The following is an 18047-nucleotide window of genomic DNA, read 5'->3' as shown; positions in this document are numbered from 1 at the left end:
TATATATATATATATATATATATATATATATATATATATATATATATATATATATATATATATTCTCAGAAGCTAAATTAAAATTAAAACGTTCCCTGAGCATCAAAATAGCATGTTTCTAAATATATGAACTGAATGCACTCAGTAAAACACAAGACAATTTTATTTTCACATATCTAAGACAATCACAGGCTTGTTTTTTAATTTGATTTTTTTTTTTTAAAGCATAAAATTATGAAAAAAGTTTTTTCTAAAGCCAGCTGAAACAACCAAACACACAAAGTGAGCTCTACACCGATCTAGACATATCTCTAATCTCTTAATGTCCTGGGGATCACTTATTTGTTGTTGGCTTGTTATTTTAGTAATTTTGGTTAGGAACTCACCAGGATGTGTTGTTTTTGAATATATTAAAGCCCCTTAAACGTCATAATTTCTAACTCAATGATTATTTATTTTGGTTCTTTTTTAAGTCTAATATCCTTGAGATTAAAAATAGCTTCTAAGTAAAAAAAAAAAGATAAATAAGATAAACAAAGAAAAAAAATGTTTTGCACTGAATGTCATTTGTCTAAAAACTAAACAAATTAAAGCCGCAAGCGGCGTTGGACGGCCCCACTGATCTCTGTTTATTCACTGGGTTGCTGATTGCCTGTTGGTTGTACGGGGTGGAGTGAAGACACCAGCTGCCATATTGATACTCCCTAGTTAGACTGGTCGCAATGTAAATAATATGTGCACTACAGAATCAATGATTATCTTCTCATTTTCAAGGGGACTTAAGACTTTTAAAATAAAGATACATTAATCACTTGTACACACTCTTGCGCTGTTTCATAGCATAAGTAGATTACTGCAATTTACTGTAATGAAAAAAATAGGCACATAACATTTCATGTCATTATGAAGCAATGAAGTATATAAATCATGTAATATGACATATTATACAAATCCATCTCCATGTGTTAATGGAGCATAATAATACAGATGTGCAAAAAGTGCTAAATTAATTATGTACATGTAATATACATGTATTAATGAAATTGTTATGATAATTACATATGATTTCAAATTTTTACATATTTGCAAATTGTGCATGCATGATGCCATATACTTTTAAGCTGTCTGTGCATTGACCTTTTAAAATGTTTGAGTTGCTTTTTTTCGTCAAAATAACAAGCAATATATTTTAGTACATGAGTTTTTCAAATGAGAAATACAACAAACACTACAAAAACGACCGCGTCTTCCCCTTGATAATGAATTACTACTTTGAAATTTCACAGTGAATTACTTTCGTTTTACTCTATATTTCTTTACGTTAGACACAATCTTGATGGCTACCTGATATAGCCAGACTAATGTTACGCTACATACTATACTATACAATACACTGGCATATATACACTGAAAAGCATTTTTGGCATTTACTTACCAGTAATCATATTTAGTTACTTTAACACAATTGTTTCATGTCAGCAGGATAGGACATTAAACAATTGTGTTAAAGTAACAAAATTTGATTAAGTAAATGCCAAAAGTGATTGCATTATTTTTTTTCAGTGTATGGATTTTCTTGGATAGTACATCCACTGACTGTAAAATTACCTGTGAAACGTCTTCCCCCAGCTGGCAAACTATTTGTTTTTGCAGCCAAATGCTACACACGTAGCCATTTTTATGGTAAGTCTCCGTGGGAAGGGGAGTACTAATATGGCGTCCAGTGGCTTCATTTTTTTCGGGCTATCAGCAATCCAGTGAATAACTAGAGACCAATGGACGGCCGTCGCAGCTCAGCGCTGCTCGGCCTTTCGCAGCTGCAGGATTTGCGCATCGCCCACCTCCATGTGTCTTCCCAGCCACCCGACAAGTTCAACTCTTGTCCAGTGGATGACAGTATGAGTAGGGGACTAACTGAGCTTTAGTAAGGAAGGGTTAAACTCCAGATAAAAGACTTAAACAGAACCTCATGAACTGTGAACTTGTGAATTAAATTGCTCTCAGCTGATGGAGTTCAATACTTAGATACATTTAGTGCATGGGATTTGAATTGACATTTTTTTCCCCTGAAGGTGATCAACAGAATGAGAGACGAGACGTCCAGCGGAGGATTCCTGGCCAACGATTGTCTGGTTCATTTTTCTGTCAGCTCGCTGCCATTTGGAGGAGTGGGTGCGTACACACAGGCCTCCAATTCTTACATGACTTTTAACAAGTTAAGTTGAGTCTGTTTCCTTATTTTGTTCTCTGTGAATTCTGTTGACCAGGAAATAGCGGCATGGGCTGCTACCACGGCAAGTATACTTTCGACCAGCTGAGCCACCTGCGTGGGTGTCTCATTAAGAAGCTGAAGATGGAGGGAGTGAACGACATGCGCTACCCACCACACACAGCCAAGAAACTGGGCTGGGCCCGCTTCTTCATCACAAAGACCTTTGACCTCGGCTGGCTGGGGAAGATGTTCCTCCTGGCCCTGCTGGCTGTGGTGGCGGCTGTTGCCATTCAGGTAAATGTTCTTTTCAAAGATCCTAAAGATTCTCACTCAAGAACACAAGCTTCTACTTGTTTTACCAAATCACATGATCCATGATCAGTTAATGAGAAGAGGGATGGATTTAATGTTGGGCCTAAATAACCTCTTATAGCCTTAGATCTGTCTCTGTGCTGCTTCAGATTATGCAGCAAGACTTTTTCTATTTGTTTAAAGGATTTACAATTAACTGTTTGGGTTTAGTGTCAGCCTACAGAATGAAAAAAAGAAAGTTTAAATCACTAAGAAAACTTTTATTTATCCGATGTAAGAGGTAAAAAAAATATTCAAATGCTTTGATTTTAATGTCAGTTTCATTATAATGTATGTAGAAATGCATTAGTTTTAATACTGAACAAAATGCCGGATTATTCTTCACAAAAGAAAGCAGAAATAATCACTTTCTCCCTTAACCATTTATAGGGCACTCAGTGAAATACTTTGAAAATTAAAATATCAAGCTAAGAGTTTTATTGCAGGACAGGACAAGACCTTATTGATTTTGTAACTTAAAAAAAAAAAAAAGGTTTATTTTCATGGTAAAAATTAAGGTAAATGTAAAGAAACGACCACTTGCCCTTAATATATGTATAATATATAAAAATGACAAAAGCGCTTCCATAAGAAATACATGGAAAACACTTTTTTTCCTTTTTACTTAACTTTTTACTTTACTTGTTACCTTTTCAATGAGCCTTTTGACTTTCAATGATCTTTTTGCCTTTTTTTCTTAACTTTTAAACTTTTTTTTTTAACTTAATTTACAGTAGGTAACTTATTAATCAAGGGCTCATCTAATTAGTCAAATGCCAAAAATAACATGTACACCTGCATACATGTATTACGGTAACCTGCCCTTGTTTGTTTTTTTAACAGCTCCTACAGCAGCTAATGATGCCTTTAGGCTTCACCAATTATAATGCATCTCCCTTACAGTTAAAAATAATGCTGTTCAGAAAGACTTTTTGTTGTCATATTCAATCTTAATTTCAAATCTTCCTAGATCTCCAACTTTCAAGATTTGAAAGCACACTCTCCAACATTACCAACCATAGCTTTGATGATATGTTAGTAAAAAGCATTTTTGATGTAGATGGAGTGCAGTATACAACTCATTCGATGCTAAAGAATATTTGAACTTTATTTATCTCACATTGGAGAAATTTAACTCTGCATTTAGTCCATAAACTTGGGGAGCAGTGGGCTGCCATTGTGCAGCGCCCAGGGAGCAGTGTGGGCTTAAGGGCCTTGCTCAGAAAGCCAGAGTGGCAGTCTGTGGGACTGGGGCTTGAACTTAGAACCTCTGGATTCCAGTCTTTCCTTAACCACTAGGCCACCACTCCCCATACACAACATAGAAACACAGCATGTAGATAGTAAAGCATTAAATCTTGTAAAATTTTATTTCAAAGCATTTTCCATCAGATAAGAATGCAGAATTAAAAATCTCTTTTTTTTTGGTTTGCAGAGATATCTCCGCTGAGGACATCCTTCCCTCTGCCAGAGACTCACGTCCAGTGTACGGCCGTCTTCCTTTCCTGCTTTAGAAGGAAAAAATATCAGAGTTAATATAGACAAATTATAGTAAGTCAAATCTGCCTTTTTCAGTAACATGATGGCCATTCTCTGGCTGTTGCCTTAAATCCGTTTTCCACGTTTCCATCAGTTTCTCCAGTGATGGAGCTTCAGTGTTGGAGGAAACTGGTCTGGTTTATTCTCATGTATCCATGTTTCTTTGTTTCACTAATTTTTGTAACCTATTGGAAGTTTGCACTTTGAAGGATGTAAGATGAAGACAGATGTGATGAAGTAACTGAACAGGCTCATCGTAGCTTAAAAAATAAATAACATTTCCGTATAAAAACTTTAAACATTTACGTTTTGCTATTTAATTAAGGGGGGTTTTAAAAAATAAGCAGCTGGGTCCAGGATTTTGTTTTGAATGTAGTTCTGGTGATATCAGCTTTGATAAACTTCTGTCTTCGAGTTCGGTTTCTGAACCAAACAGAATCACATGAAGGATGTTTTTACTTAAACTGTGCTTTATGTAGATACGGTAAATATAAGCAAGAGTTTAAACATGTTTTATCGCACCGTAACATTTCAAAAAAATTGTAATTAATCAAATAATAAGCATGTTTTAAATATAATTAAAATATATTTCTACTTTCTTTGCGACTTGTGTCTTTTCTTTTATTTCAAACATATTTAGGTTTAAATCTCTAAAAAGAGGTAAATCAATTATATTTACTTAAAAGGTAGAATGTAAATTTTAATTTGGAGAGACTAAGAAAAAAACAGCAGTTAGAAAGTTTAGACATGAAGAAATGTAAAATGAATTTCTGTTAGAGGTCATTTTAATGCACCCATTTCATTTTCTTTTTTTTGTCTGTCGATCATCTCAGTTAAATTTGTGGTAGAAAAACATTTGTTTACTTTTGGTGAAACCTTCTTGATCTTGATGTGGATGGATGCTTGAAGGAGGGTGACCAGATGCCCGCGGTTTGTGTTGGGACACTTCTGACCCACCATCCAACGGATCAAAATAATGCTCTGCATATGAGTGGATAAAATATGGAAAAAAAGGTACAAAAAATGCACCAAATGAGAAGAAATCAGAGCTGCACCGTCAGAGCTGTGCTCTGCCCCAAGTCATGACAAAGCTGCTCACGATGCCCTTAAAAGAGAACAGTTAAAGGATTTTAAACACACAGGAGATAAACGACATTAGGTTAAAGAGAAGGAAACTGAGTCACAAATACCGGAAGGGTTTATAACTGAGCATTTTGTGAAGTTTGCCAAAGCTGTTGTTCCAATTTCATACAAGGAAAGCAAAATGTAAAGAAACCCTGTAAAAGTGAGTCACAAAAGAAACACACAGCTGAACAACCAGCGTCTGTCCTGCATAAACATTTAAGCTTTCCAACTAGTTGTGTTTGTTTTGTTTTTTTAATATGTCACCCTGGCTTGGAGATGAATACTGAACCAAAATATCCATGGTTCTCTACACCTTGATTTAAACTCCAGTATAAACCAGTATTATAGTGCAAATGAAGAAGAAAGAGAAACAAATTCAGCTAAACAACTAATTGATCATTAATATTAATTTATTTATATTAATTTCCAAAATATTTGGAAATTATGTGATGTTGATTAGTTGTACATTTGTGGAAAAAAACACAGAATATTTTAGATTAATTTATTAACAAACCTTAAGATTGTTCAAAGTTGAGAAGTCTGAATTTTGGAGTTATTTCCCTTAAAAGAGAAAACTTTATTCTTATTATCACAAATTTAAATAAGAAATATTCTTTAAAATAAAAATAAACCATTGCCTTTAATTGGTTATTTGGAAATTTGTCATTAAATATTTTACAAACGGCTTGAAAAGGTGTTGAAATTCTAAGAAAAACTATATATATATATATATATATATATATATATATATATATACACATATACACACACATACACATACATACATATGGATATATAGATAGTTTCACTTCATTACTCTGACCACTAGAGGTCACCAAACTCCACCCTGCTGGCCTTTTTGGCTCAATAATCATTTTTGGTTACATTTTTCTAAATGTTTTAAAAGCTTTCATTTGTAAATCGTATTCTTAATACATATCCTTTTTGTCAATGGGGAGAGAATAAATCAGTTTTTTATGATATGATACTTTTATGACCAGCATGAAGTCTGCTTATGATTGTAGCTTTTATTTGTGTTTGCTGACAATGACCCATGACAATTTAAAAATAATGTCTATGCTCTAAATGTTTTAAACCCTCTGCATTAAGACTCATCTATAGTTTTGACATCTTTTATCTGAGCACCTTTGATTTGAGCGTCTTAACTAAAAGTAATGACACAAAATTAAGCTCTGTGGTTTAATCACAGAATAATATTTAACGATACAGTGCACTGATTACTCTTTAAGTATATGTTCTGGTAAGGAAAAACATTAATACTGATTTTTTTGAGTGATCTTTTAAATGATGCACAGATCTGCAAGATTTTTATAAGCATTTATAAAAATATATATTCATGCAGTTATTAATAATGAAGTAAGGTAGATTTATGAGTGTTTGTATATGGAAACAAAGACTAATGATGGACCTACTACTAAGCAGTTTTCAATACAGAATTACAAAATCTCTAGATTTATGGGTGGGTGGTTGGGTTTGGGAAATTTAACTTCTTTAAAATGGATTTAAAAAAAACTATTACTAGTAGCTCAGAGTACATGTGGGGCTATTTTCCATCCTGGAAAAATGTAGATATTGCACGTTTTCAATAGGACTGATTTGGCTGTTCAATAAATAGTATAAGAGTTTAAGATGTCCTACTTATTCAGCAGGGTTTTATTTTTTTTATATTTGACCCGTAACAGATTTATTTTTGGAATTTGATTCAATGTATTTAATTCTGTCCTAACATACAGAATAATTGTTGTTCTGTTATTTCTCCTGTTTAATTTTCTTATATTTTCACTAGAATCGCTTTAACATAATATTTATCTAAAACTAGAAGATAAAATATAACCTAAAATATATTAATTTTCTGGGTCTTTATTTTTACTCCCCCAAACCTGACAGTTTAACAAAGGCCACAGTAGATTTCTTGGAAGGTTTGGCCCCTCAAACAAATCACGGTTTTCAGTTTCAAAGGAGCCATTGTGACCCTGTGTAAGTAAAGCATCAGTGGTTCTAAGCATTCATGAAGGCATTTAATTCCATTAAATGACTGGGAAAGCTGTTTTAACAAGCCTTCAATGAGCCTGGAAAGTTACCGAATACCCCTGAGCTCAAGAGTCAAACTGAAAGCTGTGGGTGGGACAAACATGCAGCATTACTATGGAAACAGACGCTGCAAAATGTAAAAAAATTGGCAGATTTTTTAGTAAGACAAGATGGAGGTTGGAAAGGTGCAAAGACATCAATAAAATGGGAAAGGCAAGATGCTGAACTTTGCCTGCAAACGGGGGGATTTATCATTAGGCAATATTAGGCAGTTGCCTAGGAACCCAGGTTCCTGGGGGCCCCATAAAACTGTTTACATGTATGGTTAATACAACTATTCCCTTTTGTGCACATTTTTTTTTTATAGATGTTCAGAAAGGTCCAAACAGACAGCAGCAAACCATTTGAAAACAAACGGTGTGAAGAGCAGTGTTGGGAACTTAGCACTTTTGTTGCTATATTTGACTTTTCAGACCCCTCTAGTTCTTTTATTTCAAAACAGCGCCTAGCGCCAAATCTAGCAACTTTTTTCTGCTACTGGAGACTTTGGCGACAATATATAAAAGCAGCGAACTCTGCTCTCCAGAGCAAGTAGATAGGTAACCCCGCCTTCTGCTCTCCTCTATCTTGTCTGCTGTCATGATACATGCAGCTATTATTTCATCCAAATGAAAAATGGAGAACAAATGAGCAGATCACGGCTGGTCTACAATGAAAGGAAGGAATGTGTTATTCACTTTTGCCGTTGCCTTTTTTTTAGAGGGCCCCCTGTCTGTCTTTGCCTAGGGCCCCAAATTTCCGAAGTCCACCCCTGCCTGCAAACCAATATCGAATCAGGGCATGTTTTGGTGCATAATTTAATTTTGTTGTCAAGGTTTGGTTTTAAGGTTTTTGTGAGGACCCAAAAGCAGAAGCTGAGAGGCAGGGGTGAGATCTTTGAAGGTTTAATTAAGGATGACAGGCAGCCAAACAGTAATCCAAAAAAAAAATAATCCAACTTAAAAAATGTAAATCAAAACAGGAATCCAAAAATACCAACATAAGAATTAAACACAAACCAGAACCATGGAGACATCAGGGGAAAACACACAGGAGGAGCCAGGGTAGGATGAAGTAAGACGAGGAACCAGCAAAGAGGGACTGCAGAGGGAGTGTATTCATGGCTGACTGAACAAAGGCAGGACTAACGAGCTGATAAGGAGCAGGTGTGAGTAGAGCTGACGAGGAAGCCAAGGGAAAAGAAAACACAAGGGGGCAACAGAGGACAAAGAAAAACCTAAGAAACTTAAATGAATCCAGACACACCAATAAAGCTAGAAAACAAGAAAAAACTTGAAACTGAAAACTTAGAGAAAAACAACAGAATCAAGATTGTTACAGTTATATAGTTTAAATAATAACATGATGCAACGCCACATGGATGAGAATATTTATCTTGTAGCCCCACATAGTCAGAGGGACTATACAGCAGCACCAAGTAGCCATGAGTACAAAATGCCTGAGTGGGCAGGTGGGATTACTGATTAAGTAAATATTAAATGAGTCTAATGAAGGGTATGGTGCAGTTCTGTATGCTCAGAACTATGACCATTTTTATTCAAATGTCTCTTAGTGTCAGAAGCAAACCCGTAGTTTCTATACCCAAGCCATATAAGTTACTGGTTAAATTTTTTTACATTAAAAGTAGATAGTGAATCGAATCGTGAAATGAAAAATAATTAAATAAAACTGAATGTTCAGCCCTTGACAAATCTTAATTAAGTTCAAATATTTTTTTTCCACATTGAGTATGCAAACATTTTTAAGATTAGTGTGAAATATTAATAATTTCAGTTATTTTTTTTCACTTTGAAGGTTTATGCACACTTATCTGAACAGAATGTTGATTCAGATATTGTTGAAAAGGATATGTTATGAAGAATAATGTTGGGAATTTGCACTAATGTATGAATAAATCTGCATTAAGCAACCCTAACATGCATTGTATTAGAAGTATCTTAGAAGATCCATAGATTTAAAAGCCTTTACAATGCAGTGTAGTTGACTTAAGTTTAATGATAATAGATCATTATCTTAGGAGGGCCTGTCTGAGGGGTGAAACTGCGGAGCTGAAAATTAGTCCTACTGGTGCAAAGAGTATTTGCACCATTGTGTATGTCTGTACGTTCTGTTACGGACAATTTTTATCAAATAATAAAGTTAATAACATAAATAAAAAATCCTCACAAGCTTTGCCAGTATCCTTTTCTTTATATGTAATTTCCAGTCCTCAAAGTCCTTAAAATGTTTTGGTTCCCACACACAAACATCCTTTGTGATCCATGACTGTCCCTCCCACCCACTCACGCTGCTCCAAGTCGGTGGGTGGTGTGGGGATCCTCAGTTCTCGCTTGCACTGCTCCCAACGATGCGTTCTTCTCTCTACCTCCTGACCTTTCTCTACCTTCACTCCTGGGCAACAGGTAAGACAGCCTCACATCTAAAACAAGATGTTTACTATTATGCTTTCTTCTTAAATAGCTTCCTAAGTACAAGTAACACTGACTTTGCACACAATGACAACTGAATGTTCGTATAACCCCAAAAAAGTGACTTCTGACCTTAAAATATGTTTTTTTTTAATCTATTGTAAATTAGAGATTATTGAAATGAGAAGAGGGGCCAAGACATGGATTTTAAACATAAAATAAAAAAAATAATAATAATTTGCACAAAATACTATTGCACATATTAGGCCAAGGTTTTTTTTTTCATGCCCAGAATATTATTTCAAAAGTGTGTAATTTATTCACATGTACACATAGAAATGGAAACTGAATAAATGAATAAAACAGATTAAATTAGAAGACAAAAATAGATCAACCATGTATAAATATCAGAGTTTTTTTAAATTTAATCTGAAGTTCCACAAACAGAGTAGAAGCACAAACAGCGTGTACCTAAATGTTTTATGCTTAAATAGTATTTAGTCAACTATTGGATTAAGAAATAAAATATTACACATTACATTAATCTATTATTAGTAATTTAACAGAATTTTTCATCGTTGTTCCTTCTGGATAAGTAAATGTTTATTTATTCAGAAAATAGGGGATAAACAACCTCTACATTTGTGAAAAAAATCCTGCTGTTAAGAATGATTTTCGTGTAATTTAAGCAGAGGTGTCAAGTAACAAAGTACAAATACTTCATTACTGTACTTAAGTACACTTTTTACGTATCTATACTTTACTCCATTATTTAATTTTCTTCCTACTTTTGACTTCTACTCATTATATTTTCACACAAGTATCTGCACTTTCTATTCCTTACCTTTTTAAAATGTTACTCGTTACTCTTGGCTTCGGTTTAATATTTATAAATATTTATTTCACGTCATGTGCGCCATCCAATGCAGATCATTGGCTCCCTCCACATCTAGTGAAAACTAGTGTAATTGGATGAGTTATATAACGCAAACACTCATTGGTTAGCTAAAGGAAATCATCAGAAGCAAGCAGGTGTACTTCAAACTGCAAACGTGAATTGTCTATGCCATGCTACGATGTAGGATTCAGAAAAAGATGTTGAAATGTCTGAAAGGTCGGACACAGGCGAGAGCGTATCGGGAGACGGAGACCAACAAGACCTCCCTCATCCTTGGTCCTATCTCAAAGAAATTTTCAAAATAGTCGAAAATTTAGCTTTCAGTTCATAAAGTGGCATCTGGCTGTTTTTTTTTAAGGTTACTTTTTACTTTGATACTTTAAGTAGTTTTTGGAGCACATACTTTTTCATTTTTACTTGAGTAAAGAGGGGAAGTTGATACTTTAACTTTTAACAGAATGTTTTGAAACTGCAGTATCTATACTTTTACTAAAGTAACAAATGTAGGTACTTTTTCACACTGAATTTAAGGTTTAGCAAATATGATTTATCAAAAAAAAGGACAGTTTGTCCAAAAATGATAATGTCTTCCACATGTAAAAAAAAATATTTTTTAATTTGAAAATGTTTACCTTTGTTCAAGGAGGACAAAAATAGTAGTAGTGACTAATACTGCATTTTGTCTAAGCTTCTATTTTCCCTCAGGAAGACAAGACAATAGAATATTATATTTTACAAATTGTTGTCTCCAGTAGTTCAGCTTGTAAAAACCTCTGGGTGTGAAAATCTTTCCCATTGAGAGTTTGTTTCAGATTAAAGAAAATTAAAACGTGCATTAAATCAAAGGAAACCACACATAGACTAATGTGTGGTTCTCGTCTTTGCTTTCTGCTCCTTAGTCCAGAACAGGTGTGTGAGCCAGGTGGAGTAAAGCCAGCCTCCACCTGTGCATTGTTCTCACCTGGTGAGAACTGTTGTCCCCTTTCAAAGATCGGCATTATGGGAAGCAGCCGGGTTAATCTGTGCTCCTGTATTAGCTAAATGATTCTGTACAGCAGCTTCTGTTCCCACCACCAAGTCAGGCACGGGAGGAGTTTTTTTCTCATCAGCGATGCAATACACAGCAACAGCACATCATTAAATGACTTCATCAGCACCTGATGTAGGGACACATTCAATTTACTCTGAATGTAGTCGGTGAATTGACAACCACTCCATTGTTGTAAATAAAGTCTACAACTCCCCATCGAAACAAGACCTTTAAACCAGCTATGGTGAGGACACAGGAATTCTGTCAAAAGGTAAAACCAGACTATTATCTCAATGAACAAGAAACGTGAAAACACTGGTTTTCATACGAGAATCATGAAAAACCAAAGAGAAACAAACATAAATATTTGCATTTATTGGCTTTAATTTGGAGGATAAACTACAGGGATTAATCTGATGAACTCTGCAGTTGGATCCAATAATATTTCATTATATACAACTTATTTAAATAAAAAAACACACACACACATATATATATATATATCATTAAAAGAACATGAAAGCTCCAAGCTTGGGTCCTCTACCAGACGCCTGGGAGCTTTAGGGTTCTGCGCAGTATCTTTGCTGTTCCTAGAACTGCATTCATCTGGACCAAGATGTCTGATGTATTTCCAGGGATTTGCTGTAACCACTACTGCAAAAAATCTAAATCTAGATAAGTCATTTTTTTCTTAAAATAAGTGCATTTGTACTTGAATTGAGGAGGTAAAAGAGACATTCGGCCAATGGAACAAGACAATTTACACTTAAAATAAGAAAACACAATTGCATTCTCTTATTTCGAGTGCATATTATCTAATTATCTTATTTTAAGAGTAAAATTACTCATTCCATTGGCAAACTATCTCATTTACCTACTCAAATTAAGAGTGAATACACTTAATTTAGGAAATGTTTACTTATTTCTAGATCGTTTTTGCAGTGCAGGGCCGAATGACCACAGGTACCACTGATGTCTTGACCTTCCAGGGTTTTTTCCAGCTCTTCTTTGAGCCCCTGGTATTTCTCCAGTTTTTCATGTTTTTTTTCCCTGATGTTGCAGTCACACGGCATTGCTATGTAAACCACAATGGCTTTCCTCTGCTTTTTGTCCACCACCACAATATCCGATTGGTTTGCCATTACCATTCAGTCCGTCTGTATCTGGAAGTCCTATAGGATCTTGGCTCGGTCATTCTCTACCATCTTTGGGGTACCACTTTGACCTTGCGGTTTCCAGCCCATACTCTCCACATATGTTCCTGTGCACTATTCCAGTCATTTGATCATGGCGCTCCATGTAAGCTTTCCCTGCTAGCATCTTACTGTGGTGTGGAGGCTGCTGTGTGTCTGTCTGGAAGAAAGTGAGAAGAGTAGTGAGAACATGATAGAGGATCAATAGGGCAACACTCCCCTCCATTAAAGACATTCATTGCAGCGCTGCATGTCCCGAGCCCATAGCATCATCAGTGACCCCTCACACCCCCACCATGGACTTCTCTCCTTGCTGCCCTCTGGGAAGAGGCTTCACAGCATTCACTGCAGGTTCCCTACTGCCATCAGACTGCTGAAGTTTTGAAAAAACTCTAAATCAAGTCACAAATCGAGACATTGCATCACACTAATACCATCACACCAAATAGAACTCAACCCAAACGTTTTTCTACTGCATTTTTGCACCATATATATTTGTTTGTTTTTGCACTGCTCTGAACTTCCACATCAATGCCTTTTGCACCATGTTTTTCTCCCACCATGTTTACAATTAATCACTGCTGCACTTTATGAAATGGAAATGTTCCTTTTCACTGCTAGGCTGCGGCTCATTTACTGTCTGAAAGCTGTATAAACCAAATTTTGTTTTGTATACACTGTATGCAAAATCACAATACACTTGTCTATTTCATATTTGGCGTTTAGGCAATTTCTTATTTGCAGAACATAACATGCCTTTGATAAGAATAAGGAGGATCTATAACACTCATCCCTAGAACTTCATGGACCTTTCAGTTTTGATTATTCTTTAAGTTTCGTTGCTTTTTTAATCCGAAAACTCAAAGTTCAGTTACTTATAGTAAACAATTTATCTGTTCAGGACGCCTCTCCAAGACTGAAATAAAAGCTTTTATTTGTCATGTGCCAGTCTAAGTTTTTTGATGTGTTCCACTTTCAGCTGAGTGGTGTTACCAGACCCAGACCTGTGATGACACGTGTAAAGGTAAGTTGAAACCGATGCTGATAAAATATTCATACAAATATAGTAGCAGGGGGTAATTAATTTTAGTTCAGTCCGATTCAGTTCAACCCAGTTTATTTATCAGGATCTAATTAGCTACAAATATCAGGAAAAAAAACAGCCAACACATGTCCAAATTAAGTCTTGTGATCAAATCTAATGAAATTAGTTTGAATCTGGAAGTAGTAATAAAAGACTGAGGATTTAGAGTTCATTCTCAGCAGATCTAGCTTTGATTTGATAACTGCCTTTTTCAGACCCAAGCCACTGGGCTGCTCTGTTTCCCAGATGTGGAGGTTTACGCCAGTCGCCAATTAACATTGTGACCAATAGAGTGCATTTCAACAGCGCCCTGCCTCCCTTCAGCTTCATGGGACACACCGACCTTATCAACATTACTGTAGAGAACAAAGGACACTCTGGTAATAAATCTGCTCTCATCCCCTTAAGAGCAATTCTTCAGCTGAGTTTAACACTGAGTCCTTTTTCTCCTGTAGCACACTTTGCTTTACCTCAGTCAGTGCGACTGACAGGAGGTGCTCTGCCGGGTCACTACAGAGCTGCACAGTTTCACTTCCACTGGGGAGGGAATGGGAGACCGGGATCAGAGCACACCATTGATGGAGAACGGTTTCCCATGGAGGTAAGGGAGCCACATTCAGAAAAGTGGACTGGTGGATAAAAGGATTATTAAGGACAGGTCTAATTATATGGGATATTTTTTGTTAAGTTGGTAATTTTTTGTGGATAAGGAGGAGTTATGAGCAGCGGCAGTTTTTGATATGGCTTTTCAGGGCAACAAATGGAGGTGAGGACTGCACAGACACCAGACTACAAAGTAGTACCTGCAATCAGTGGTGCTATGAGCAAGTTATCACTTTTATGTATCTGCAAACAACTGGCAGTTTACACGTTTTAGTTTTTGTGCATATTTATTTTCAGCCCAGGATTTAGTTGACTTCTTTCAGCTCAAAGCCACTTTTAGTAACTGATGAACAAGCAGTAATACAAGAAATCAATCAAAAAAAAGGGTTCTAACAACATATTTATGTTTATTAAGCTTTTTTGTTATGCAAATGTGTTTAACGATGCTCTTTAACATGATGTTTTCTCCTATATCCCCCCTCCTTCTCTGCACAGTTGCACATAGTCCACATTAAAGAGCCATACGTCTCTCTGGAGGAGGCAGAACATGATATGGCAGGTATAGCTCTGCTTGCCTTTCTCTTCGAGGTAATGAAAAGACATTTTGCTTTTCTTCTTCATTCTCCTTTTTAATAAAATACAGTGTTTTACAATGCATTTAAACCCACTGAACAATTTCACATATTGTTAAATTGCAACCACCAATGTGCAAAAAAAAAAATCAGATGATCAGATCAGATTATATGAATCCTTCGTATTCCATCTATTTAATTAACTTCTTATTGCAGGAGCTACTTACAACTGCAAGTATTTTAGGCATTTTTTTTTTAATCAAATTTCCTTACTTACTAAAGCTTTAGCCCATTCTTCACTCAATACTAGCTCAAGCTAAGTAAGACTGGATGGAGGGAGCTTCTAAGTAGAAATATTCAAAATTGCCAAAAGGTCTCAATGGGTTTTATGTCAGGACTTAGTCTGGGCCATTCCCTTTGAAGACAATTTATGATAAAAAAAAAAAAAAAAAACATAAACAGAATTTGCATCTGATTATTATGAATGATATATCAGCATCTCATATTTATGAACTTTCTAACTGATAATTATGAGACTCTATCTCATAATTATAACATGGCTACTGTATTATTATAAAAAGGTAATTCATAAGTATGTTATACTGTCTTAGTATCTCATTATTATGATATTTTATATCATAATGATGTATGAGAAATACTATCTCATAAATATGTCTTAGATATCTTATGATTATTATATTGAATCTCATAATGACATGGTTATTTTATCATTATAGGATTATAAGTCATAGTTATAAGATGCTATCACAGTATCTGATTTTTATGAGATAGCATTTAACACTTATTAGAAACTATTCCATAAAAATCTAATTATAATGAGATCTTATCTCATAACAACTTTGCTATCTCATTATTATGATCATGATATTTTAAACTTATTAGATACTATGTCATATTAATGATTTATCTGTGTCATTATTATGATATACCATATCATAATTGTGAGATACTATCTGGGATAGTATCTCACAATTCTTAGCTTGTTAAGTCATAATGATATGATGCTTACATAGTAATTCATAATAATGAGATACTAGGTCATTATTTTGACTCGGGTTTCTCATACGTATGACTCACTGTCTCACAGGGGTGGAAAGTAACGAATTACATTTACTCAAATTACTGTAATTGAGTACTTTTTATGAGTAATTTGTAATTTTCTGAGTAGATTTTGAAATATGTAATTTTTACTTTTACTCGAGTAAATTTTAACCTAAGTAGTTTTACTTCGTTACATTTAAAACCCCCTCACGTAACTGAGTAAAAAAAGAAAAAAAAAAAATACTGATGATGAAAAAATTAAATACGGCCGGAAATTTAAACCCCTGTGTCACGGAATCAACACTTAATCGCCATTAAAAAATAGAAGAAGACTTTTGACTTTTAATAGCACTTTATTTACACAATTCAAACATATAAACAATTGATGTAAAAATAAGTGACAGTTAAAAATCACTATTAAAGTGAAACAAGTGTCAGTTAAAATCATTAAATGAGGAGCTTGTTAATAACAGTGGGATCCTGTTGCGTTTTAGTTTGATTTCTGGTATCTTTTGGGCATTTAATTTTGTGTGCATTTTGAAAACTTTAAAACATAGTTTAAATTTCTTTATTCCTATCTATGTGTTGTCTGTTGGACAGTAGGATTGAAAATAGTTTGCACTTTATGGTACAGGTTCTGACTTTCCTTGTGCTATGAGGAAGTATGTTCTTTAGCCCAGCTGATCTTTTGCAAGTGTGGATGTCCACTGAAATATGCCCTGAAATTGATTAAAACACCTTGTGGTCAATTCGATTCATGACTCATCCTTTTTTGCATTAAATAACTCATAGTAACTAAGTAACTTTTACTCAAATTACATTTTAAATGAAGTAATTTTGTACTTTTACTTCAGTCAATTTTGAGATGGGTAATTTTACTTTGAGTAAAATTTAGGCAAAGTAAAGATACTTTTACTCAATTACAATTTTTTAGTACTCTTTCCACCTCTGCTGTCTCATAATAGTGAGATAGCTAAATTAAAATAATGACATACAATCTCAGAATTATGAGAAAAAGTAAGTTAAATTTGAGTTGTTTTTTGTTGCTTTTTTTGAGTTTGTGGCGGAAATGGGCTTCCATACTTTCTTAGATGAATATGCTTGGAAATGTTTTTTTTCCTGCTGGAAAGTGAACCCCATTTTTGACTTTTTCTGGCCTTTAACAGTTTTTTTTTACTGTTGTTGTTTTGTTTTCCTTTTTTCAGGGTTGTTCTGTATTTAGTTATTTCCAAAGTATGCTAGTTATAAGTCATAGCATGCCTACATTGAACAAACCACCTTATTCTATATACCGGTAAGATTTCCTGAATTATCGTTTTCTATGTTTTAGAACTTTTAGATTGTGTCTGCTTCCACACCTGAATCACTTTACCTCCTCAGAATGCAGACATGTTCTCCAAAGTCCTGCTAATGACTTTATTGTTTAATTCAGGTGTGCTGAAGCAGAGACCCATTTATTTTGTTTTGCCAATCCAAAGTATGAAATGCTTTGTTTATCACATACAATCCAAATCAAATTTACTTAGAGCATGTTTTTAACCTGACAAAATCAGAAAAGTTCACGAGTATGAATACTATAGCAATGTGATGTAAAATGTCCTCTAAAGATCAGTTCTTAGTTTTTCCAATGACTTTCTTACAGGAAACAACAGATGATCATCCTCATCTAGACACAATAATTGCTGCGTTGGGTCAAGTACAAAACAATGGTAAATATATTCTTTTTATTTACTTAAACAGGCATATATTTGTAATTTAGACCTATGTTCTTCATAAACAGGAAATTTGAATGCATGCTTAGACAGTACAACAGATCATGTAGGCACAACGGGAATCTGAGGTATCTGTAAAAAAGCAG

The 18047-nt window shown here is 34.7% G+C and overlaps 2 protein-coding genes across 2 annotated transcripts in view; both read left to right on the top strand.

The window, feature by feature from the left end:
* The window catches only part of LOC107084159 (fatty aldehyde dehydrogenase-like), a 15240-nt gene extending 10548 nt beyond the window's left edge, over window positions 1-4692 (top strand). The window contains exons 9-11 of the mRNA XM_015373863.1: window positions 2073-2172; window positions 2268-2506; window positions 3999-4692. Coding sequence (XP_015229349.1) covers window positions 2073-2172; window positions 2268-2506; window positions 3999-4013 — 354 coding nt within the window. The 3' untranslated portion in view covers window positions 4014-4692. The remainder of the gene's footprint in view (window positions 1-2072; window positions 2173-2267; window positions 2507-3998) is intronic.
* Window positions 4693-9677: 4985 nt separating this feature from the next.
* The window catches only part of LOC107084184 (carbonic anhydrase 4-like), a 12680-nt gene continuing 4310 nt past the window's right edge, over window positions 9678-18047 (top strand). The window contains exons 1-6 of the mRNA XM_015373895.1: window positions 9678-9741; window positions 13848-13892; window positions 14168-14332; window positions 14408-14553; window positions 15051-15143; window positions 17832-17898. Coding sequence (XP_015229381.1) covers window positions 9687-9741; window positions 13848-13892; window positions 14168-14332; window positions 14408-14553; window positions 15051-15143; window positions 17832-17898 — 571 coding nt within the window. The 5' untranslated portion in view covers window positions 9678-9686. The remainder of the gene's footprint in view (window positions 9742-13847; window positions 13893-14167; window positions 14333-14407; window positions 14554-15050; window positions 15144-17831; window positions 17899-18047) is intronic.

The sequence above is a fragment of the Cyprinodon variegatus genome, unplaced genomic scaffold, assembly GCF_000732505.1.
Source record: "Cyprinodon variegatus isolate N-32 unplaced genomic scaffold, C_variegatus-1.0 Scaffold94, whole genome shotgun sequence".
Classification (NCBI taxonomy): domain Eukaryota; kingdom Metazoa; phylum Chordata; class Actinopteri; order Cyprinodontiformes; family Cyprinodontidae; genus Cyprinodon; species Cyprinodon variegatus.
Note: the sequence above shows the minus strand (reverse complement) of the source record. Positions and strands in the feature narration are given on the sequence as shown.